A 24,652-nucleotide genomic window follows, 5' to 3' on the forward strand; every position below is an offset into this window, starting at 1 on the left:
AATGGGTCGGCAAGGCTGCTAATGGCTTAAGCGTGAGGCTTCCTTAGGGCATGACAACGTTATCATTCGATACATAGATACAGAGATATATAGATATAAGTATGCAATGATTAATATTAGCAGCATCACACTTAGCAAAGTCAGTCTATGACTAGCAGTGTGGCAATATTTCTTATGTTAATGGAAGTATTCTTATATTCTGGTATTCTAATACCCTGCTAATGTATGGTCTTGCCATGCCAGGACTTTCAGGGCAAAATGATGCGATAGAAATGAAAATATTCCAATCTTTCACTTAGAAATAGTGTTATCCAAAGTATGTGCTCCAAGAGGAGAAGATAAAGAGAAGGGCAGGACTGATGGGAAGTGTTGTTAGAGGATCACTGTAACAGGGAAATCAAGGACCAGCAGCTCCCTGGCTACTCCCAGGTGCTAAATGTGTTTTGGGGAATAGGACAGCAGCAGGACAGAGCAGGACAAGGCAAATCCTGCCTCAAGAATCAGCTGAGGAGCAAGAGGGACTTCCTCTCCACTCGGCCCCCGCCAGCAAACAGCAACCATCAATGCAAGAAAATGGTAATAATAACTGCAAATAGAGGAAAATAACGATAATTTTCATGCAAGAAATACAAGAGAAAGAGGAACTAACAGCACTGGGTGGCTGATGGGTGCTCAGCACCCTCAGTTGTTCCACTGAGGCCTCAGTTGTTCCACTCGTCACTTGACGGAGGCCGAGGGGAGCGCAGGGAAACACCAGCCAACCCTTTAATTTATCATTTCCCGCGGGCTGAATGCAAATCGTGGTGAGGTTTGACGGCTCTATTCCCACCCCCGCCAATTCATATTCATGAGGCTCCTCACACAAAAGACAGTCGGAAAACTACAGCGGGGGGAGCCCGAAAATCCAGCCGGGCTTGGGCAGCGTGAGGGGAATCTCTCCCCTCCGAGCTGCTCGCGAGGGGGGGATTTATCTCAGGCAAACATTTACTGGATGATGTTGTGGGGGTTTTCCTGCTATTTCAATCGATTTTTCGCTGCCTGAGCTGATAATTTGCTGCAAAAGTTGGCTAGGCCGGGACAGGTGGCGGGGCGGCCGCCGTCCCCAGCCCGCCCTCAATAGCGCTAAAGACGATTATGCAAATGGCGCCTCGGGCCTGCTATTTTCCCAGGAAAGGGAGAAGGGCTCCGGGTGGAAGGAGCGATTGTGTCCCAGTCATGTGGAAAACGAAGGGCGAGGAAGGAGGGAGGAGATGGGATGGGATGGGGGGAGCAGCGGCAGCGCGGCCCGGCCGCGGCCCACGCGCGAGGCCGGCGCCTCCATTCCCTGCGGTGTGGTAAGGCAAAGGGATTTCATGACAAACCTCCAATTTTGAGGAAAACAATTTATAGGAGTGGTGTTAGAGATGGTTTATAGGCATTTAAAGAGCCAGAAATATAACAGTTGCCTCCTATATTTGGATTTTTCTCCCCTTTTAAACGTTTTCTCCCCTTTTTAGGCCTCAGTGTTGGATCAAGCCCTTTAGTCGGACGCAGCTTCTCACCAGCACCTTTGAGGCTCCTAATCCTTGGTACTCCCAAGCACTTGCTCCACGTTCTCACTTTCCACTCCTGATCGCTACTATTTCATCATTAAAATCAGGGCATTTGAACAACTCCATGGAGACCTCCAATTCAAAAGAATTCCTTGGTTTTTTGCCATGGCCTTTACCTGGTTAATAAACATCTCCTTATCTAACTGATACTCTCAGTTCTTTTCCCCATTCAACAGAATTTACAAGGAAAAAGTTGAGTGAATACCCTTAATTCCTATGTTCATCATATGCCCCCCCTGCCTTTACAGCATATTTGATGCCTGTCTATAATTGCTTGGTGGCTCCTTTGACGCTTCCATTAATCCTAACGCCTTCTCTCCCTCTTTTTCCTCCACGATCAGGAGACCCACTGGGATCTCTGGGTCTTGCAGATCTTCCAAATCATCCTGCAGCCTTTCATTTTTCATGCTTGCTGGGTCTCAATCATTCCTCCACTTTCCGTCTTCAATCCAAGTGTCCTGCACAGCAGGTCCCACATCTCGCACCATGACTCACGTTGGGCTGACGTCCATCCACGCTCCTTGACACCCTTCCCTTTTCAACATCAACAACCCCCACCATCTCTTGAACCTTAGATTTCATCTTTACTCATTTATTTTTCAACTTGTAACACTGTTTCAGCTCCGCGGCTCTTCCTTCATTACACACCTCGGTTTCTTGGCCTGGTAACACACAACGCGAACGGCCGTTGCCGTAATCTCATTTTTTATGCTGTTCCACAGCTCTTCCCCATTCATTTCTTCCTTAAACAGAGACAAAAATCCCACCCACTCTCCGCAACCTCCTTTGTTTTCTCTCCTGGATCTGGCTCTTTCCATCTGTCCTTATCGTAGATCTTCGCTCTTGACACTTTCTTGGTTGCCCTGGGCTTCGCCGATGCCAGCTCTTGCTCTGGAGGTAAGTCTGGGAGAGGGGAAGACTTTGACGGCCGTAGGGATATGCCCCAGTTTACTGCACACTCCCTCTGGAGTTATCAATTATTTCTCACCGTCGTGTGCAATTCATCTCATCTTTAGAGATCTTTAAATGTCCTTTTTTAGGACGTTTTGAGACTGAAGAATATACTTTCACATGTAAATAATACGAACTTCACAGCAACTTAAAGAGGTAGGCAAAAGCATGGCTAAAAAAATACGCACGTTCTATTTAAATGAAAGCATGCCTTCAGGGCATGGGATTTTCTGCATTATTTTAGGGGTCATTTTTGCATATTAGAGAGATTTTTTGCATGCTGCTCTACCACTGCCAGCTCTAATAACATGACTATACATCACGGGTTTAGTAAAATTCTTGCTCTGTATTTGACTGCTAGATTTAATTACATTAATCGATTCCTGGTCTTTCTTTAGGTCTACGAAATTCCGTTGCCAGAGGGACACAACGCAACAAGAATGTCAAACCACGCTGACACGCGCAAGATCGCTGCTGAAGCGGGAGCAACCTTGAGCCTAGAAGTTGCATCGAGGCTGCTGCAGCAGACTTGAAATCCACTGTCTTCTCCTCATCGTGTCCTCTCCCCAAATTCCCTTTCCTGCCACCAGAAAGCAGGTCAGAGCAGTTGTCACGGTGCTGCGTGTGCTGGTCCCTCTTGGGATCCCACTTCTTCCATAGATGCTCCCCACTCTCCTTCCTTCGCTGGACAAACCCATGGGCCCAGGGCTGAGCTACACAACCCACCTCTGCTTGTATATCCTGCCCACGTGCAATTAATTTAGCATACAATTAACATATGTTTGCAAAATCCTTGAGTCTCTCGTCCAATATTTTCTGTGTAGCCAAAAGATAGTGTCTTGCTACTCATCTACACCCAGGATGTCCCAAGAAACAACTGGTTTGGAGTCATTATAAATGAGCCATGCTTGAGTTTCCATTGGTTAGAGGTAACTCTGCTATTTATTCTTAAACTATTTTTGCTCCTTTTTGTCTTACTTGTAGTCGTGTAGATAAAATTCTTAACTACAAGCCGTAGGGAGAAGAGGAGAAAGAAATTCATTGTAAATAATCAGCTGCTCCTGGGAGACAGAGACATTGGAGTGTGCCAAGTCAAATTAAACCCAGACACAAAGATCTGAATAAAGCTTTAAAACTGAGATAAAGCAGGGAAATTAAAGAGATCACTTAGAGAAATCAAACTAACCCCATTTGGGCCTGTGTTTTACACACTGGCCAATGTGTGCCTAAAATTTAAAGCTTCTCTAAAGGAAAAGGCTCTTCACAGTAATGCCGAAAAGCAAAAATAAGGGAGCACTGTATGCACAAGCCTGGAAAACACAGATGGGCTTTCTAAAGTCCTGCTTCAAGCGAAGGCATCAAGAACAAATTCCCCATAAGAAAAGCCAACAAGATCTGGTTTTCAAAGATCTGCACTGGAGTCAGAAGCAAAGTGAACCACATTCATATTGAAATCAGCATCGCCAGATAATAGATTTTACAAGAAGTAGTTTTTATTTAGCCTACAGTAGGCTTCAAATTTGCAGTCCAGTTGCATCTTTCTGCTCAAACCTTTCTTTATCTCATTTTTCGTTTTGACTCCGCGGTCTTTAAGTAAATTGGGTCTTTCGGAATACAAAAGCGCCAAACGTGGCCCCACTGTAACTTAATTAACTTCCATGGAGGTGCATCATTAGAAAACATTTATATGGTGTGGCACATTTACATACTGTTTTACAAACATGGAAAAATAAAACAGATTTCCTACCTGGAAGCAGTTGCAGCCCAAATAGAAAGACCATAAGCAGGATAATCTGAACGTGCCGTGAACAGCGAGAGGGGGAAAGGGTGTTTGTGGGGGGACAGGGTAGAACAAAACGCCCAAGGTAAAATAGTCAAGAAATTAAGGGAGGAAAAATTGAAGGGAAAAAAACAAGCAGACCAAGGGCAAGATGCTTTCAGGCTGTATAAACAAGGGGGTTGACTGAAATACAGCCATGGGCAGAACACAAAACACACAGGAACCTACATGAAATATTTCCCTGGGAGGATTTAAAGGAAACTTTCTTTTATTTCAATTACTCTGTAAGGGATTTTAGTGCTTAGAAGAGTGAGAAAGATTCTGGCGGTAATAGAGAGGAAATAAAATACCAAAATGTTTGTGAAATAATGAGAGAAATCATCACCGAGAATGATGATGATAGCCGAATTGGACTCATTTGCTTGAAAATGGATGGAAAAGCAGACTTGGGAGTGAAAAGCAAACATAATGATGGGAAAGGCATGGAGGACTAACCAAACACAGGATTGAAATCCCTTGAATACTGGCAAATAAGAGAGAATTCATTAATTAACCATTAATTTATTCTCTGCTATGCTCAAGGTGCAACCTAGAGGACTCCAAGATGAGTGCAAATTCCAGCTATGGAAAACCTTCCTGCTAAATCCTGTATCAGGAAAACAAAGAGCAGAAGGAGAGCAACAAGCAGCGCCTAAATACACGCATTAAAGAACATTAGCAGCAGGATCCGAGCGGTTTAATGGGCGCAAATGTAAGCAGGGATGATTAAAAGCCACCCGGGATCATGGGATATTTATCTAAACAGCAGGCAATTAATGCGACTAAAGCACTTCTCACCTTAGCCACCTCCTAAAAGCTGTCCTGTTTGTGGGTTTTTGCTTAATTTTTATTTCTTTAAGCATTTCTGCATCCTGTCCTTCCGCTAAGGCGTCCTACCAAGAAATCCGATGGGAAAAGCGCCCGCGGCGCGGGCGGCACCGGCCCGGCACGCGCGCCCGTCGGCATCGCCCGGGCTCTTCGTCTTCATTTTCGTTGCCCACTGCGAGATTTTCTGGGCACTGGGCCAAATAATATTTAATTAAAAGCTCCTCTGCTCCGGATTCCTCAGTAACTTGGTTACCGGCCCCGCTGACCATTTAGGCAGTGAAAGGAATTTAATAAGAAATGGGTTTTTCTATTGCGCTCGCAGGGCTGGTGACTGCAAAATTCTGCATGTGGAGACAGCTGGCACTGCCTAGTCTGCTTAAAAAGACTCAGAGAGGAGAAACCTATAAAAACCTAGGCTAGAAAATGGCCAAAAAAAAAAGAAAAGCAAATCAATAGCATATTATGTACACTGGTACCGTACAAATTCAACTCATTTTCGATTTAATGTCTGGCAAGCAAATGAATGGCTGCTTCCTTTGGCACAGATACAGCACATGCAAATAAATGCAGTGATGCAAAACTGCAGTTGCGACGCTGAGGTATGAGCAAGATGCAATAAAATCTGTATCTGTGATTGAAGCTACACCTCCTGCACCCAGAGACTCCTGAGCAAACCCAGATAGCAGGTGGAGACGCCCGATGCAGAGAGATGTTACTTGGGGAATAAAAGGATGAAAGTGGCTGACTGAAGAATGCCCTAGTTCCTTTTCCTGAGAGGCTGGATTTAGTTTAGCTTTTTAAATGGTAGAAAATCCCTCTGAGCCTCTCAGTAGCCGCTGAGCGCTGTTTGCGACACCTGAAATGAAACCTTAACCCCAGTGAATTGCTTGCTAAGCTGCCTAATGGTCTCAACGCAGTCACCTGTATTAAGAGGACACTTTTGCTTTTAAACATACTGATCACAGCGTTAAAATTGCTGATAACAGTAGAAAAATCCTCAGGGTTTCCTTTGTTTTACTCCTTTCACGTAAGATCTTCACCCCGCTGTGTTGGCTGCATGTATTTCTGTTAAAACTGTCTCACGTTAGATATATTGAAATGGGAAGTTTGGTTCTGAATGAAGGAGTTTTTCACGCAGAAGGGGGTTTCGCTCCGGAGCTTCCTGGCTATGGGGCTGCAGCACCCACGGGAGAAGCCTGTGGAAGAGAAACCCAGCAAAGACCCATCCAGGAAAACCGAGGAAGAAGCACTGACACCTTCATCAAAGCCACATTTCCTAAAATTAATAAACTTCGAAAGGCAAGAAACAGCCTCAAAAAAAAAGTCAGTGGAAAAAGAACATGGCTGAAGGGAGTTAAAGTAATAACTAAAGAACGAGAAAAAATATGAAGTATAGGCAGAGGAGACGGAAGCACTGAGCTTGTCCCTGCATACTATGAGAAAACGGTGGGGGAATTTCCTTTTTCTGTTTTATATAGAAAAATAGCAGATCAGAAGCTGTGCTCTAAAGGACACTGCATAAGCATTCTGCATGAGGAGGAAATCCAAGATGCATTTTCTGTCCTGCTGAAATCCATCGGGGACACCGCAGGGGTCATTCGTCATCTAGGGTATCTTGGACTACAGTCTTGGAGCTCAAAACATCACAAAAGACACGTTACTTGGCAATTCTTTAACAGAAATACAATGTCACAGGGAAAATGCAGCAGAGAACACAATGCTGCTTTGTATTTTATACGTCTTAATAAAAGAAACATTTCTAACTCAACCAATCTACTATTGCTCCATGGAAGCTCTACCAGCAAGATGCTTCAATTTTAGGTTTCTCCTGATTTTCTCTCCTGCAGGATAGTTGCAGAGTGAAATCCTGGGTGTTTCCCAACTTCCAGATCCTACATTTTTGTCTTAAGCCCTTGTGCAGCGATCTCAGCCCGCGAGTTTGGAACAAGCCGGTTATTTATTGAAGTTGACTCCAACTACCCGGGACATTCCTGCGTCCCTGCAACGCGGCGGAAATGACTATTGTGATGACTCCAGGACTTCAAGAAGGGATAAGAAGGGCACATCTAATACTAATAAAAAAATAAAATTAGTCAAGGGTTCCATCATTTCCTGTCAAATGACAGGCTGGGAAGAAGAAGGAGGCAGTCATTCTCCTGGAAATGCCACCCAGCAATAAATAAGCAGGCCTAGAGCAACTCTATCCTTTCTTCACACACTAATACAAAGAAATTTTCTTTATTCTTTTTCCAGTTTTCACCAGCTGTTCCAAAAGCCTCTCTTGCAGGAGGAACCACAGCTATTTCCTTGCCTCGTCGCAGGTAGCTTTGCAGTATTCCGATGTAGGAGTTTTGTTATTTGGCAGAAAAAATACAATCGTTAGCATCCAAAGGGCAGGCTGAGCCCAGTCCTGCTGGGCCCATTTGTTTATTCTTTGTAAAGAGCTGCAGCTCTCACCGAAACTCTAAAAAACACTTGGACATTGGGTTGAGGCAAGACTCAGTTTTAAGGGAAAAAAATGCAACGTTGGATGGATCCCAGGGCCAGCCAGAATGTAAATCCTAAAACCCTGGGAGGGGGCAAAGACAAGGAGGAGCCCAAAGCAGAAGAGCAGCAGCTCCTGACCCCCTTGCCAAGACGCTCAGCGGCTGCAGCTTCCCCATCTCATCTCACTGAGGTTTCTTAGACTTGTCCTAACGGCTTCCATCTGTCGGCACTAACGGAGGCGGCATCCGTGCCGCTTCCCGACGCGAGTCCTGTCAGCAGCTCCGCTGGGAAGGAGGGCTGTGAAACGGCAGCGCGGGGAGCAGAGCTGGTTAGCGGGGCCGTTAGAGCAGAGCCGGGCGGCAGCCGGCTGCCAAACGCAGGCGCGGGGGGAATTTTCCATGTCATAGAATCGCAGAATCATGGAATGCTGAAGGTTGGAAGGGACCTCTAGAGCTCATCTAGTCCAACCCCTGCACACGCAGGGTCACCTAGAGCACGTGGCACAGGACTGTGTCCAAGCGGGTTTGAAGATCTCCAGAGAAGGAGACTCCACAACCTCTCTGGGCAGCCTGTTCCAGTGCTCTGGCACCCTCACTGGCAAGAAATTTTTCCTTAAGTTCCTGTGGAACTTTTGGTGCTTCAGTTTGTGGCCATTACCTCTAGTTCTGTCGGTGGCCACCAGGGAAAAGAGGCCGGCCCCATCCTCCTCACTGCCTCCCTTGAGGTACTTCTAGACACTGCTCAGGTCCCCTCTCAGCCTTCTCTTCTCCAGCTGAACAGGCCCAGCTCCCTCAGCCTCTCCTCATAGGGCAGATGTTCCAGGCCCCTGATCATCCTCGTAGCCCTGCGCTGGACTCTCTCCAGCAGCTCCACATCCCTCGGGCAGCAACACAGGGCGAGGGCTGCGAGCTGCAGCGCGGCATCCACAAGCTTCCAGGGGCCGGGAATGCCGCCGCGTTCCCGCAGCGCTTCCCACTGGCCGATGGACACGGCTCATTTCGGCTACGGCGATGGCGTTGACGGACTGGGCTCGGATCCGCGCAGCCTCTGGCAGCCCCTGCAACCCGCAGAGCATCCCCCAGCGCTCCGATTTCCTCCATCCCCATCATCCATGGCAAAAAGAGCTGGAAGCAACGGCGTGCTTGAAGAGGAGGGAGCAAAATTCATCAGGAGCTTTTATAAAGCAGCCTCCACTTAGCAAAACCGCTGCTTAAGTGCCACGATTTCATCTTGCAATCAAACCTTGGGGATTTTCTTCAGGGCCCGCTGCAAGAACAGACGCGCACGGAGTACAAGACACGAGCTCGAAATTTTGCTTTTTAGCAAAATTCAAAGTGAGTAAAAAGACACTTCCTTATTTCTTAGGTGCCTTAAAATAGGCAGTGTTAGATGCACTTGAGCAGACCCCATCAGGCAGAAGCTTCATGTTAAAATATCTCAAACTATTTGGAGCAGCAACGTGAATCTTGCACACCTCGTTTCCTGGAGTATTAAATCCCTGACGCTCTAAATTCTTAGAAATCCTTCAGACATTTCCTAAAATGAAGGCCAACAACCAGGAATGGCAGCTCAAAGGTTTGTGTCACCCCCAGTTTTTATCTGTTATTCTTATAAAATTAAAAGCAGAGATTGTTTGTTACACTTGATGTCTTTTTGCAACTTCTGGAAGAAGAAATTTGGGGAAAACTAGGTGTTATTTTACCCTTCCTATCCAGAGGAAGACACTTGTACGAAGGCAGGGGAAAATAAACATTCCCACTAATTTCACTCCCAACCACGTTCAGGGCAGATACTTTGTGTCAATAGAAGAAAATTAAGTTGATCCCAAAGCTTCTTGCTGGCCTGTTTGGAAAGGTGTCGGGAAGCAAGTGCGGATGCGCTCAGCATCCTCCCGAGAAAGAAATCCAGGAAATCCAACAGCTCCCAACCTTCATGTCACAGAAACGTGTGGCCAGACTATTTCTTTTCCCCTAATTTCATTTCTTTATAGTTTATGAAGGCAAAAATCAGGCAAAAAATAAAGCCCAGGCTTTAACTTCCTCCCGCTCGATGAGCTTCTGTTTGCAACCGATATGAAATGTGAAACTGCCGGATTTCAGACACAAATAAAATAAAAAGACCCTGTTTTTAGCATGTTGCTAGTTAAATACTGCAATCACGGTATTTGTCAAGTAGAAAACACAGAATAATGTTTTAAAAACTAAAAAACAAATAGGAGGAATGAATCAATGTAATCAAAACATCAGTGATTGAAATTGATGTTTTACATGGTGAAATTAAAATACAACTCGCCCTTACAGACCGGCTCCTCCACTACATTTATCCTGGATTTCCCTTCATGCAGGATATTTGTGTTTACTGATGAGGAAGTCACTAATTCACCAAACTGCAGCTTAAAAGGTTTATTCAATGCAATTTTAGTACCCAGGGGGCTCTCCCCAGTAATTAGGAACCTTAATGGCCACGCTAATTTTATTTTCAAGCTAAACAAACAGGTTTATGTTGCAAAAAAAAAGGAAAACAACTAGAACCAAACAGGCATCGAGGATTCAGAACAATTTTGCTTTCAGTTTGGCTTTGGTAGTTTAGTTCTAATAGTCCAAGGTGTCCAATTCTTTCCTGGGAGCTTCAAATCTACCCTGTGGAGGATCCCAAACTGCTTTGGAAGGTGCTGCTGGTGGCTCCTCCTGAAACGGCCCCGAAGGGGGTGGCCCGGCTCAGTTAGTTTCATGCAACAAGAAACATTTGCAATAATGGCCATTTTTCATAAACTAGCAGAAATAACCCCAGAAGATCCAAATTGCTGCGCTGCCATCACCTAATTTTTGCGCCTATTTTGCTTTTTTTTTTTCATTTAAACACGGGCAAACCACTTGTTTTATAAATGAAAGCTTTACCAAAGCAGGAAAAGGCAAAGATTTGTCTGCGTGATTTTAAATTCCATTATTTATATGTTATTATTTCTAAACATGCTCCCTTCCCGGGATGACCACAAGGCCCACGATGGGCTCGCTCCGCTCTGCCGGCGACCGGAGCCGCATTCCCATTCCACAGGCAGCAGACGCCCCGGCCCTTTTCTATATCTATAAGCTAATATATGATATATATTTATATCCATAGTGGCAGAACCCACAGGACACGCTCCCTCCGTCGTATAAAGGGGCTTCTCTGCTGATAACACATATGGGTTAGATTAGCAGCACAGATTTTACCGCCTTGTAGCTGCTTTTTGGAGCCTGACGTTTCCTCCCTCCTTCCTCCTCCTCCTCCTCGCGAGGGAAGGCAGGAGCGGCCGATAAAAGGCCCTTTTATCCGCACGGGGCCGAACAAACCAACCCCTGTGTGTGTAGGGTCTTGAGCCTATCCCCGATTACGCCGCGTTTGGCTTCAACATTCCCCGTTTTTCTTCGCGAGCCGTCGCCGCTCCAGGGTTCCTGCAGGCCGCGCTCGGAAAGGGCAAAAAGGGAGCTCAGTTTTCTGAAAGAGCAAGGTGGGAATTTACTGGGCCCTTTAAAGACATCCTCGGCTTAATACGAACAGGTTCAGGAGCCAAGAGGTTCTGCCTGGTTGAACTTACATCCAACTAACAAGCTGCTAAGTACCTGGTGAGAAGTCTGGAGCAGAGCAGAAAGGAGGAACAGCCACCCCTGTAGAATGTGTTAAAATGTATATTTTTAAACTATCAAGCTATATAATCATATAGTTTATGTATTTTCCACTCCATTATTTTCTGGTATTACACTCACATAGAACTGATTTTTGACCAAGAGGATTTTGGACTATGAGGAAGACGCTCGTGGTCGCCACAAATCCGAGTTTCCCTAAGGAAAACGACCACCTTTTTGGGATGAGAAGGGGCATGAGACCTTCCTCCACCATCCCCTTTTCTGCACACCACGCTGAGCAACGTTCCTGCAGTTGGAGCGGCCACCAAGGGACGCTGGTTTGCTCCTAACGTGCCTCAATGATAATTTTTCCATATGTTTCAAGGGCTTCTGCCTTATAACCGGCTCGGCCATGCTGCTGAAACTCATCTCTCTGTTTGCCAGGTGTTTTTAAGGTTTACAAGAAAACACGCACCCGGTATTTGGCACCCAAACAGGGATGGAAAAGACGGGGCAGCGTCTTGCTAGCCCGGACCGATGACTCAGTGCTGGTATTTGCACCACTCCAGAGGCCCCAAGTTTCCACTTCTTTTATTTATAGAGCTTGAAGTCCTGCCTAGGGCGTCCTCTAGAATCACAGCAAAGAGAAAAATTGAGAAGGACGATTGTTTGCACCGACGGGGTTGAAAATGGTGCTTTTTTGGTCGAAAAATGCTGAACTGCTAATACAGTTAGAAAAACAAAAAGCACAAATAAGAGAGGGCAGAAATCAGGGATGCCCACGGAGGCAGCACGCAGGTAACACCACAAACTAGGAAAACACACACCGCCTGGGTCACCAAAACGGAGCAAAACCAAACAGGATTACTGCAGAATAAGAGTATTTCATCTGGAAGCAGAGCGCTTGCAGGGAGCAAAATTCCAGGCAGCGGGAGCTTGGGAGTGCAGGAACTGGAAAGAAAAATAACTGTGAAAAGCGAGCGGAGGACGTTTTTGCTTGCATCAGTCGAGCAAGAAGCGCCGTGTCTTTATGAAGGGCTTTCTTTGTAGCAACAGCCTAATTCCAGGCTTAGCAAGCCCTGCAGAAGGAACTCGGTGTTTGCACTGAAAATAGAAGCTGACAGTCGGCCTCTGTGCTCAAGAGAAATATTAGTTTAACTTAAAGAATTCCCCCAAAAAACACAGAAGATAGCCTGATGCCTTGTATTTAGTCAGTTTTTAAAGGCTGCCTTTTAAAATTACTTTCTGAGCAGCAAATATTTCAGTATTTAAATTGTCACTCAGCAGAATAAAACAGGCGGGGATGAAATCTAAATCCGATACCTGATTTCTTCTTTTGCTCTCTCCCAAATCACACGTCAACACCTAAAAGGGGGAAAAATGCCCCAAATGCAGCCTAGAATGCGTTAAATCTGCAAGGGATTCTTGAGCGGCCGATATAAAAATGCCAAATCAAAGGCTGCTCTTCTGCACACGCCGAGGCCTCAAGCTGCAGTTTAGCCTGGGCGTGAGGTGGAGCGACCCCATTCAGCAGGAATCGATGTGAAAAGGGGAGGTCAGCGATAATACAGCTCGGGACATCACCCAGGCCTTTGTGAGGTGCCACGTTTATTATATTAAACGTTAAACGGGCGTTTAATATCGAGCGCTTCGAAAGGCCTCCTTGTTTGGCGGTGAAAAGGGAAACGTGCACCAAGGGGCCGGCCGGCGACAAGAGCAGAATGGGGCCAATAATCCCATTATAACACCTGATTTGCCAACCTTGTCTCGACAAGTTGGTTGGAAATTCACAATGGCGCTTTGTGAGCAGCGCCGAAACGCAGCGGATCGCCCCTTTGTAGCGTCGCGGGACCCCGATTCTCCATGCTCGGTTGGGAAGAAAGGAAAGAAAAGCTCCCCTCGCACTCGGGGTTCTTGGATTCTTACGGGTATCCCGTTGTTCTGAATGGCCTTGGCCTTAAGAGACTATAATACGAAGGTAGCGTCAAGCAGGTGTTTTCTTTGGGCAGCCAAATTGGGTTGATGTTTTATGCAACATGGAAGCTCCACAGGCCACACCGGGTCATCAACGCGCACGAATCCACATGAGGAAGGTGCAGGAGGGCCACATATTCCGTCCTGAAAAAGAAGGAATTCTGCCCAGCTGGGATTGACACCCAGCAAAAGCCTCCAGGTGCAGCTGAAGTCGCGTGTGCGGACACGGAAACACGAGTGCATCTTCCCGACGCAGAAACAACGGCAAGGAAACTTCTCCAGAGTCACTGCGGATGAGAAGTATGGATTTACGGCAATCCGTGAGGAAAAAAAATAACATTTCTGCTTAGTTTTGGGCCTGAACTGCATGAATCCAAAGCACTCTTGGAGACCACCATGGATTATCCAAAAGAAATGCCATAGACTCAACGACGGCACAGAACCAAGACGCCTTATTTTTGCCAAAGAAACGGTTGAAAGATACATTTTTCCCCTGAGAGAGAATTTTCTTTGAGGGGAAAAAATGACTTGTAAGGTAATACTGACTGCAGGAGACCTCTATAAGATGAAGTGGGAGTTGCTTCTAAAAAATATAACTATTTTATTTAAAGAAAAGAGAAAATGGAAATCACACTGCATGGCAACTACTTAGAATTTCGTTTAAACAAATGAAAAATATTAAATTTTTGCACAAGACACTGGGGATTCCCTATAAACTGCTGAGTTTGACCTGATAAAACCTGTGTAAGCAAAGGAGAGCCTCATCCAAAACACATGCAAGAATCTCCTCAAGCTCTTTAAAATAATTGCCCCAAAGTAACAAGAGGAGCAGCAGTAACTATAACGAAGAATTCACAAAGATTGGGACAAATAAGTTAGATAATCCAAGAAAAAAATCAAAATTCATACAGCAGTAGGCTTTAGGGAAATAATATACACTAAATTGTAAAGAAGGAACTAGAGGTTGATGAAAAATTAAGAAAGAAGAAGGGGTTTTCTGGTGAATCATGGAATAATAGACAAAAAGCAGGACCTGGCTGTATTACAGCTCTGCTATCACATATAGAAACCTATACGAACCTCTATATGAACCTACAGAGAGATGGAGAACACATAACATTATCATGGAAAAAAATTAAAAAAATAAACTCATAGACTCATAAAACCCACATCTTAGCAGAGAAGAGCTTTGGTCTCAATTATGTTCATTTTTGTGTTAACCGGGCACACACAGATGCTCTTCCTAGTAAAATAAAAATCTATTTTAAAATATTTTTTGGGAAAAAAAAAAGCGGAATCCAGCTGGTCCAAAATAAACCTGCCAATATTTTCACAAAAAAAAAAACCACTCTCGAAATTTCACGCTGTTTTTTTTCCACTTGATTCATATGTCAGCATGTACTAAAGGGCTGTTCGTGTCACCCCGTATGTCAACAGGGTTGAGGCTGCCAATATATTATGCAATAGTGCCATAAAGGTGATACATTTTCCTGAAGCTTTTGTCTTAGTACCCAATTAAATTTTAATTTAACAGAAACAAACCTGAAGCACTCACTAGAACTTCTGGGGTTGTTTTGACAACTCTGCTTTGACTTGGGCCGTTTGCTGCTGGCTTTTCCAGGCGGCTCGACGCAGGCTTCGTGTTATTCAGTGTTTTCATCAAACTAAAGACAACAAAAAGGAGCAGGGCGATGACTAGCCAAGAGGAGAAGGCGTTTGCACAGTGTAATTGGAGTCATGTGGTAAACGAGGAGAAGGTCAAACAGCAGGGGGTCTCCTGCGGCTCTCCAGGCTTGTGTGAGGGGAGGACGTAAGGAAGATGGGGCTAAACTCTTCTTGGTGGTGGCCGGTGCCAGGACAAGGGGTGCCGGGGCCAAGCTGAAGCCCAGGCAGCTCCATGTCCATGTGAGGAAGAACTTCCTTGGTGTGAGGGTGCCGGAGCCCTGGCACAGGCTGCCCAGAGAGGCTGTGGAGTCTCCTGCTCTGGAGATCTCCAACCCGCCTGGATGCGCCCGGGTGCCCCGTGCTCTGGGTGTCCCTGTTGGAGCAGGGGCTGCACAGGGGGGTCCCGAGAGGGCCCTGCCAACCCCAACCATTCTGGGATCCTGTGAAGCAAACGCAGTAGGTGTTTCGGGACCAACAGCCGGATGCCTGGATGCAGGTCGGAGAGGTGGAGGTGAAGGCAGAGAGAAGTCTCGGTGGTTCGGATGCTGGTAGCGACATGGTAGCAACCACAGACATTATCTCCTCGAAGCCCTCAGACATCTCTGTATCCCCCTCTGCATCACATACAGGCTCCACATCCTCCAGACTTTCTCGGGTTAACCTTTTTTTCCCTTTTTTTTTCAGGAAGCTGGTGAGTATTTACAGTTGGACTTGCTGATCCCAACGGTCTTGTCCAACCATAATGATTCTGTGATTCTATCTCATATTTTTAATTAATGGAACGGGAAAAAGTCTTCAGACCAAACCACAGTAGAGCAAGACTGTCCAACATGGCTTGCTATGACAGATGGGATCAACCAGACTCCAAACCAGGAGAAAGGATAAATAAGGGATCAAATGGGGAAGAAATGAGCTCTCCAATGTCAAAGTGGCACCACGTGCACCTGGTCAGCTCAAGGGACTGAAGGTGGAGAAAGTCTATGTAGAAAGTGTCCGTTCAGACCCCAGCTCTGGGGTTGTCTTGGGGAAAAAAGCACATAGTAGAGGAGGAGGACAAAAACATGCACTTCACACTGTGAACAAGTACTGAAATCCTCTGCAATGTCCTCAAGATAGGAAAGAACCACCTAAAAAAGACAAATTTTGGAGGCATCCAATGTACAAGGACCATCTCAAGCCACTGGGAACATCTCGCGTGGCCAGAGAGCTTCGCAGGACACGACTTTCCAGAGTTTTTTTAAGAAACTTTTAGAAATTTTATTTTCTAGAAACTTTTTAAAACACTATCGTGCAGAGATCGCAGGAGCAGCAGTATCTCAAGAAAATCCTGCAAACAGTTTTCCAGAAGCTCTGGACCTGCAGCCGGGCCACGCGGCCGCCTCAGGAAGGTGCCGGACGCCTGAGCTATTCCCGCTGGCTTCAGCCCGTTTCCGTAACACTATCCGTAAAGGAAGGAGCGCCTGAAATCCAGCTGCTCTACGGGCCGGGGAATCCAAGGCTGCTCCGTGTTTGTCCCCAGCCCTAAAGCCCACAGACTCTCGCTGCCACTGTCACCTTTTGTATCCGGATGGCAGAAAGACCAACGTTTCCCCAGGATGAGAGGGAGCGAGCGAACAGGAAGGCGCTTGCAGCACGTTCAAGCTCCGAGTTTATTATCCCGGCGCTCCAGCACTTTGCTAGGAGCTGGGGCTGAGGGAGGACGGGATTTCAGCCTGGAAATGAAAGAACTGGATTTTTCTGCAGGCCCTCGAGGCACCTCTTACCTCTGAGAGCAGAGGTGCTTTGCAGATGAATCCCCCTGCACGACTCCTCTGCTGTAAAACGCCACGTGTTTTATAGAGGGAAAGATCCTTACTGGAATTTTGGAGCTGAATCAAAAGTGGCATGGTTGCCAAAAGCTTCTGCTATAAAAATATTATTATTTTCAACGAGGATAATAATAATAACAGAGCTTTTCAGGCTTACGCAACGCAAGGGTAAACCAATGCACGTCTGCAAAAGCTGGGGCTTCAGTCACCCCACAAGTCAGCAAGACACAGTGGGGAACCCAGCTAAATGTTTATTTTCATAGAATTTTTATGTTCTTATTGCAACACACAATTGCAAAAAGCAGCAAGCAACACCCAGCACCTCGTCCAGGTCACCGACACCGTAACTACGTCGACAGAGCACACGCGCCTCTTCAGTGCTAATTTGACCTCCAGAAAACCAGAGAGAAGCATAAAAATAAAAAAAAAACATTTTTTTATCATTTTAACCTTAATTTAAACTTTTATTTGCATCTCCAGAAGTTTTAAACTTCTTGGTAGTTTACAGCACCGTCTTAGAGTCCTGGCACCAAACCAGCGTGGAAATGGCGGTCCCTTTTGCAGCTCAGACTCCCTGGGGGTATTTGCAAACTTGAACGTATATATATGTATATATAATGTATATAGAAATATAAAATATTTTTATCTGTACATATATAGATATAAATGTTGAGAAAAAAAGACAAAACCATGGCAAGCAGCTTGCGCATCCTCAAGAACATGACACAGAGAATGGAAGATTGACTGGTCCTTTAAAATGTTCCAAAATAAGGAAAAGTGTGACAGAAATTTAATTATCACTTCAAAAATTAATATGTTTCATCTATTTATCAGGCAAAAGCGTCTTGACCAGGTAGCAGCCAAAGCACACGCTGCTCGGTAAGCTCTACTTCCACCTAACAAATGTTCTTAGCCATTAATTTCACTTAACTCATTAATCACGGGATAGATAATAATAATACTAAAACGCTGCCATTTAAACACTATTATGAATGGGACACGAGAACCTTTAAATATCCTCAAGCCTAAATATTAAGATAAGCCTTTAAGCTTATATTAAATAACGTCACACTAAAAATAAGAATAAAATAGCTTAGTTCCCAACAGATCTAGGAAGGAAGACGACAGTGACAGGACCAACGTCCGATACTTTTCCCACTTCTACATCCTAAAAAAGCTGGGGAAGCCGAAAAAAGGCTCCTCCTGCACATAGCGGGCTCAGCAAAAAGCCCTTAAAAATAACACTAATTTACACCCCAGCTCCTCTAATTTACCTCCTACATCCAAGCCACTTGCTGCGCAATCGGAGGGAAACTGAAAAATCCCAAAAGCAGAAACAGGCCCAAGGAGAAACGTCCAACACAATTCCTGGGCTGCCCCCCCAGCACCAAGCCCATTAAACTGCATTGATTTAAGCAGTCATTAAACTAATCTCAAATTGTTGGAATTTTTTTCTTTTTTCCTTTTGAATGCCAATAGCTGAAAGTGTCTGTTGTTAACACCAAGCCATCCCAATAGAAGAGCCTAATTATTTTTCTAGCTTACCAAGACCCTTCCCTAAACTCAGCGAATGCCCGAAGTGTCTCTGCCTATAAAAACACGCACCGCTTTGACAACGAAAATGTATTAAAAATTGACCTTAAATCCTCTACAATGGCATTACACAATCACTAAAGAAGACAGAGTTTTAATCAAAGTCATATATTGATTGGGTAATAGAAAATTTGCTATATTTAATCAAATTGAGTGTAACTGGTGATGGGATCGATGCACGACAGTGCATTTTTTGGTACAACAAAAGCGTGGTAGCACCAATAACCACAAACCTTTAGGACAATTGTGAGTTTTGGACTGAATTCTGTAAAAGTTTTGACTTGCTAAGTGTTTTCTAGTTGCAGAAAGTCTAGGACTGGTAAAACACGTGTAGCAGAGTTGGAAACTATACAGAAATGCTCTTTCATAGAAAACCAAGCAAAGTCTGAGCCACCAAAGACCATCATTTGGCACCTACTTGAGGATGAAATAGCGGTAATGCCCCAAAACTCTCGTTTTGGAAACAGTTGGTGACGGCCTTGATTTTCAGGTTGCATTCCTACCCCAAAATCAGCTATTGTAAAAGCAGGGACACCTCCTCTTGCATGATGGCATAGTGAGATGGACAAGTCCCCCCACTTACACTTTGTTCTACCTTTAATCTATTTAAAAGTACATTAATTTATTTTTAATTTGTGGTACTTAGACTTAAGCTCTAAGAGCCCTTACTGGAAATTAAGCAGACAGCTGCTCCTTATTAGATGCTCTCCACTTTTGTGAAATGGGAGGAAAAGAGAATCCATCTTCCTTCCTTTCCCACAAAACACATGGAAATTCATTCTGCTCCCTATCAATCACAAGCGTTAGGCGAAACCTGGCTGGTTTTGCTGCAGATCAAGGGGAAGCTGGGCTTGCTGAGGAATGTGAATATGAGTTTATTTTGGACTACAGATGATAAAATACATCTCCTTTGTGACAACTGACCTGATCTCGTTTTTTGCACAGTTTTCGCATTAGTTTTCTCCCAAGAAATAAAAGACGTTTTTTTTTTTTTTTGCAAATTTGGAGAAACATTAACAGTTCAGAATTCCAGCAAATACTTCCATGGCATCACAGAGGGCTGAGGTGGGAAGGAGCCTCTGGAGATCATCAAGTGCAACCTCTCTGCTCAAGCACCAGGAGCACGTTGCAGAGCATCACATCCAGGCAATCTGGACATATTTCCATATTAACCAAATTATGGAAAAGGCAAATGCAAAACCATACATGGGCAAGAAGGACTAATGAGCAAACGTTGTCAGGGAATAACAGCATGGAGCGAGGAATGATGGACACGAGGGTGTTGCAGAACCTACCTGCGCATACTCCTTCTCAATCGCAGCTCTTTTCTGACTGAAAGCTCTGAAAAAGAAAGGAAAAAAAAAAAGAAATCCGTTAATACATATGGGAAAACACTCTGAATTCAGTACTTAAAAGCGTTTTCTATCATTGCAGGTCAACTCTTCTCAACTCTGCTGCATGACAGTCTATTTAGAGTTAAAGGAGGAATGAAAAACAAGCGAAATTGTTTGACAACTGTGTATGAGTTGCCTAGTGACTTGCGCGTGTGGATCTCGCATATGTGGTGCCCAAAATTCCACGTTTTATTGGATAAATTCAGTTCCCAGGACTACCAAGCACAAATACCGTTTACTTCATTAGAAGTTCATCAGCTTCCCACTGGCGCAGCCCAGAAAAGAATTTGGTAGCACAGCAAAGAATTTGGCTTTCATACTTCTAAATTTCCTTTTTTTAATAAGGAAAGCCATGTTTCCTCAAGAGCAACCGATTCGGCAACTCTAATCACAACCCTTTAACTTTAAGCCCATATTATCCCCCAGCAAAACCCTCATTTACCCATTATAGCAGCCCATCACGGCGTGCCGTTTTACATCAGCATCACCCCTGTGCTCCAATAGGGAAAGCATTTGGGAGCTTCCATCTCAATGTCATTTAAACGGAGGTTTCCATCCCCAGTCACACATATGTCAACTATCTGGATGTGTCAAGGCTCTTCAGCAATAAATACAACCACCACGCAAGGCAAAACGCCTCGGTAAGGAGAGGTTAAGTTGCCCGAGACGCTTAGAAACGAGCCTGCTTTGTAAAGCACTCAAGATATTTAATCAAATATTACCAAACGCTTTATTATAGGTGTTCCTGGTCCAAAGTCCAACAGCCCAAGGAGATCAGGAAGTGTATCTAAAGATATAATATCCCCAGGCAAAAAAAAAAAAAAAAAAAACCCTTAATTTTCTTCTAGTGGTACAGATGACTTTGGAAATAATTAATAATACCCAAAATGTGCTATCAATATTGAAAAAATAAAAGAAAACAAGCAGCTGTCTCTGAAATGTAATTCTGGGAAAGCTCATTACCAAAGGCAGTTATTTTCTCATTCTTGGCCAATCTTATCTGAAAACGGATAATCACAGCTAAATGTTAGAAATACTTTAGTTAATGTACACATAAAGTGGGGATGTATACGTTGCCATGAGGTTTCCTTCGCTCCAAACAAATTCCACTTAAACTAATTGCACAACAGTAGCTGTGACAAGCTGGAAGCTTAAGATACCCTTCTAAAAACCTCCGGTATTAAAAGGTTTACACTAGAGATGAAAAACAAAAGCATTCGACTGGCCCTATAGAATTACAAAACACCATGCAAATCAAATTTCCCCGGGGAAAAAAAAGAGACAGGCAGAAATCCCGGCCTCAGCTTTGGCACGACTGCAAGTTCCTGCACGAAGACGTGTTGTACAGTAGCAGCTCCATAAATCAGAAGCATTGCGGGGCTATTTTTGATTTTATTCTGTATTTTAAATGGGAAAATAAGAGGTGGCAAGGCAGCGCATAATTCAGTTTATACAATCCTTAGGTTTGTGTTTGATCTCCGTGTGGGTACGTGCTGCAGGACTGACAGGCTCAGCCATCCGCACGGCTTGAAGTTGCTGCTCTGCGTCGCTTTGTGACTGCATTTCCCTTGATTAGGCAAACACAAAGCTGGGTTTAACCTCGGGACAGTTTATACAGGAATCCTTTTATGACAGCCATAAACGTATTACAAAACACGAAGAAATATGAGACTTGCGTAGGCAAATTTCCCAGGAGAAAATAGTTTCAAGCAGGAAAAAAAAAAGGCTGACAAATCCATCGCGTTTCCTTATCTTGGGAAACCTGAAAATTTTCATGTGCGTATCTAGATTTTATGTGTAGAACTGGGATTTTATTCAGAGCCTAAAAACAAACATTCACTCACTAACTGCTTATTTCTACGAACATTAACCCGTGCGGCGTCTTTACCTCCACTGTCCTATTAGAAATATTTCAAAAGCAGTTAAAAATAGTAGAAAGAGAGGGCAAGGAGCAGATCCAACCAGCTCCGACAACGTCCAGGGATGTAATCGAGCTGTGACCATTTCCCACTTGAAGAATGGCATTTGCCAGTACTTATATTGTGGGAAGTCCTGGTTTAGTCTCTTTTTTTGGGAAAAGAATTAACTTATGCTCATCACGAGGAGGAGAAGCTGCTATTTCAAATGAATGCTATTTTACCACACGCCCACAGCGTGGCCTATCTGTCCTGCTGAGCCAAGATGACCATAAGGACCACGCGTGGGGTTAGGACTTGGCTTTCGGATGAAATTTCTGTGGAGGAGGAGGATGGAGATGGTTCTGCTGTGTGTTTAGGCCCCAAGCCAGCTCCCTCTCTCATTTCCATTCCTTCCCGACTTCGGATCTGGGATAACTTACTCCAGGAATGGGAAGCAAGACCAAGCAGATCCCTTGGTTTCCTCGAGGACTGCGGTTCTTTGGTCGGCTTTAATTCAATAGGTTTCAAGCAATGGAAAGTATCTGGATGAAGCTTTATGATCTACAGTATTAAAATGAAGGCCTAAAGCTCTTGCTTTTATCGAGAAATTAAAAATACAAGGAAGAAAGGAGGAAAAAAATTATCCAGACGCACTTCATGCTGGTGTGGTGAGCAGAAGAAACAGGTAAAGCTCCTAAAATGACTCTCCAAAGTCCCTCCTTGATCTTTTTTCTACAGCTTGCTGTATGTCTAAGGGAAGGAGGAGAATAAGGGCAATATTTTCTCTCTGTTTTACTAAAATGCAGCATTGTGGGGCAGAAAAAGCAAAACCTGAATCAAAGCAACCGCAGAGGTGAAGGCCCCAATATGACGAGAGGGGAATGAGGAAGAGGAGGAGGAAGGTGAGATGTTTGTTAGTCCCGTTGACATGAGAGTAATGAGGTGATTTCAAATTTAAAGAACAAGAGAAGGAATCAATTCACCCTGACTAGGATTCGCCTCACAAACCGACCTGAGGATCGGAGAGCGCTTTCCAACACATTTTACCTCAAATCAACTCCTCAGCAGCCAGTGAGGTGGATCAGTGAGTGAGGACATGCCCCAAAAGCTCCGGCCTCCCCAAAAACACCTCAGGAATGCCACAGCTGGAACATACGCTAGCAATAAATAATAATAATAAATAAATAAAAATCAGGGCTTGGCAGCTCCTGCTTGCTGTACACTGGCAGCACATCGACACAGAGTACAGTAATGCCCAAATTACTACTGCATTTTTTTAAAAAAAAATCCAGCTAAAAGGAAATTCTTTTCTAGAACACTTTGCCGCAAAGATTCCTGCAATGGTCTGAACTTTATCAGGGACTTTCTTATCTATTTTTTTTTATATTTGAACAAGTCAAGAGCTGTTTCAGGTTAAAGGACTAGCAATGTCATCGCTTCAAACAGGTCAAATACCCTCAGCAGATCAAAATCCAGTAGTCGAGGAGATATAAATAAACCCTCAACGGTCAAGGAGCAAAAACTGCTAGGAATAAAACAGAAACCTGGAGACTTCGAGAGGAGCTGGGGCTGGGAGGGACCTCTGGGGTCTCTGCTCCAACTTCCATCAGTTTGTCCAGAGTTGTGTCCAGGATGGGCCTGGGTATCTCCACGGATGGAGATTCCACCCCACTCCGGACACTCCTCCAGGGTTGGATCACTTTTGGGGGAAAAAAACCAAAAATGTTTCTTATATTCAAAAGGAAGTTCCCCCTTCCAATAGTCCCCGTTGATTCTCAGCCAGCTGATGTTGCCCATGGGCCGCATGTGGCCAGCAGGTCCTTGCCTGTCCCTCGGCCTGTCCCCTCGCAGTGTCCAGGTGTCCCTGCAGCAGGACGTGGCTTTTGCCTTGGTTGACCTTCGTGACGCTCCTGCCAGCCCGTCTCTCCAGCCTGCCAAGGTCGCTCTGAACACGGCGCTGCCTCCAGCGTTTCTATTGACTTTTCCCCCCATTTTGATAACGTTGGTGATCTTGCCAACAGCAGCCTCCAGCCCATCGGCCAGGTTGCTAACACGGACATTAAACAGCATCGATCCCCCACGCTGTCCACCACCCTGCGAGCTGGGAATCAATTTTCCACCTACTTTATTGTCCACCTTTAGAGTCCACATATCCCCAACATGGCTAGAATTGTACCATGGAAGACTGCGTCAAAGGCCTTATTAAAGTCAATGTCCTCTTGTCCCCATACTGTCCCCTTGTCCACACGGCCAGTTACCACAAAAGGCAATGGGGCTGGTCAGGCTCGATTTGCCGTGGATCAGTCATGCTGGCCGGGCCCAGCACCTTCTAGTCACAGCAGGGCTGAGGTTGGAAGGGACCTCTAGAGATCATCTAGTCCAACCCCCTGCTCCAGCAGGGACACCCAGAGCACGGGGCACCCGGGCGCATCCAGGCGGGTTGGAGATCTCCAGAGCAGGAGACTCCACAGCCTCTCTGGGCAGCCTGTGCCAGGGCTCCGGCACCCTCACACCAAGGAAGTTCTTCCTCACATGGACATGGAGCTGCCTGGGCTTCAGCTTGGCCCCGGCACCCCTTGTCCTGGCACCGGCCACCACCCAGGAGAGTTTGGCCCCGTCCTCCCTGCACTCTCCCCTCAGGTACTTGTCCATGTTGGTCACATCCCTCTCAGGCTGCTCCTCTCCAGGCTGGACAGGCCCCGCTCGCTCAGTCCTTCCTCACACGACGGCTGCTCCGGTCCCTTCCTCATCCTCGTGGCTCTGCCCTGGCCCCTCTCCAGCAGCTCCAGGTCCCTCTTGTCCCGGGGAGCCCAGAGCTGCCCCCAATGCTCCAGTGCGGCCTCCCCAGAGCTGAGCAGAGGGGCAGGATCCCTCCCTCGCCCGCTGGCAACGCTCCTGCTGCAGCCAGGAGCCCATTGGCCTTCTTGACTGTGGAAGGTTAAAGATCTAATACTCTTCAGGCAGGAAAGATCCAAGAGAAGGGGCCTGTTTGAGCTGACAGATGTTGACCCTCACCAACAAGTCACAGGGAGGCCTAG

The 24,652-nt window shown here is 45.4% G+C and overlaps 1 protein-coding gene across 2 annotated transcripts in view; it reads right to left on the reverse strand.

Annotated features, from left to right (window-relative positions):
• FCHSD2 (FCH and double SH3 domains 2) overlaps positions 1-24,652 on the reverse strand; it is a 91,747-nt gene that overhangs the window by 51,362 nt on the left and 15,733 nt on the right. For both annotated transcript variants that reach the window (XM_088534996.1, XM_088534995.1), the window contains exon 3: positions 19,618-19,663. In XM_088534996.1, the coding sequence (XP_088391122.1) occupies positions 19,618-19,663 (46 nt within the window). The remainder of the gene's footprint in view (positions 1-19,617; positions 19,664-24,652) is intronic.

The sequence above is a fragment of the Tinamus guttatus genome, unplaced genomic scaffold (assembly GCF_059628265.1).
Source record: "Tinamus guttatus ecotype Peru unplaced genomic scaffold, ASM5962826v1 Tinamus_guttatus_pri_ptg000602l, whole genome shotgun sequence".
Classification (NCBI taxonomy): Eukaryota; Metazoa; Chordata; class Aves; order Tinamiformes; family Tinamidae; genus Tinamus; species Tinamus guttatus.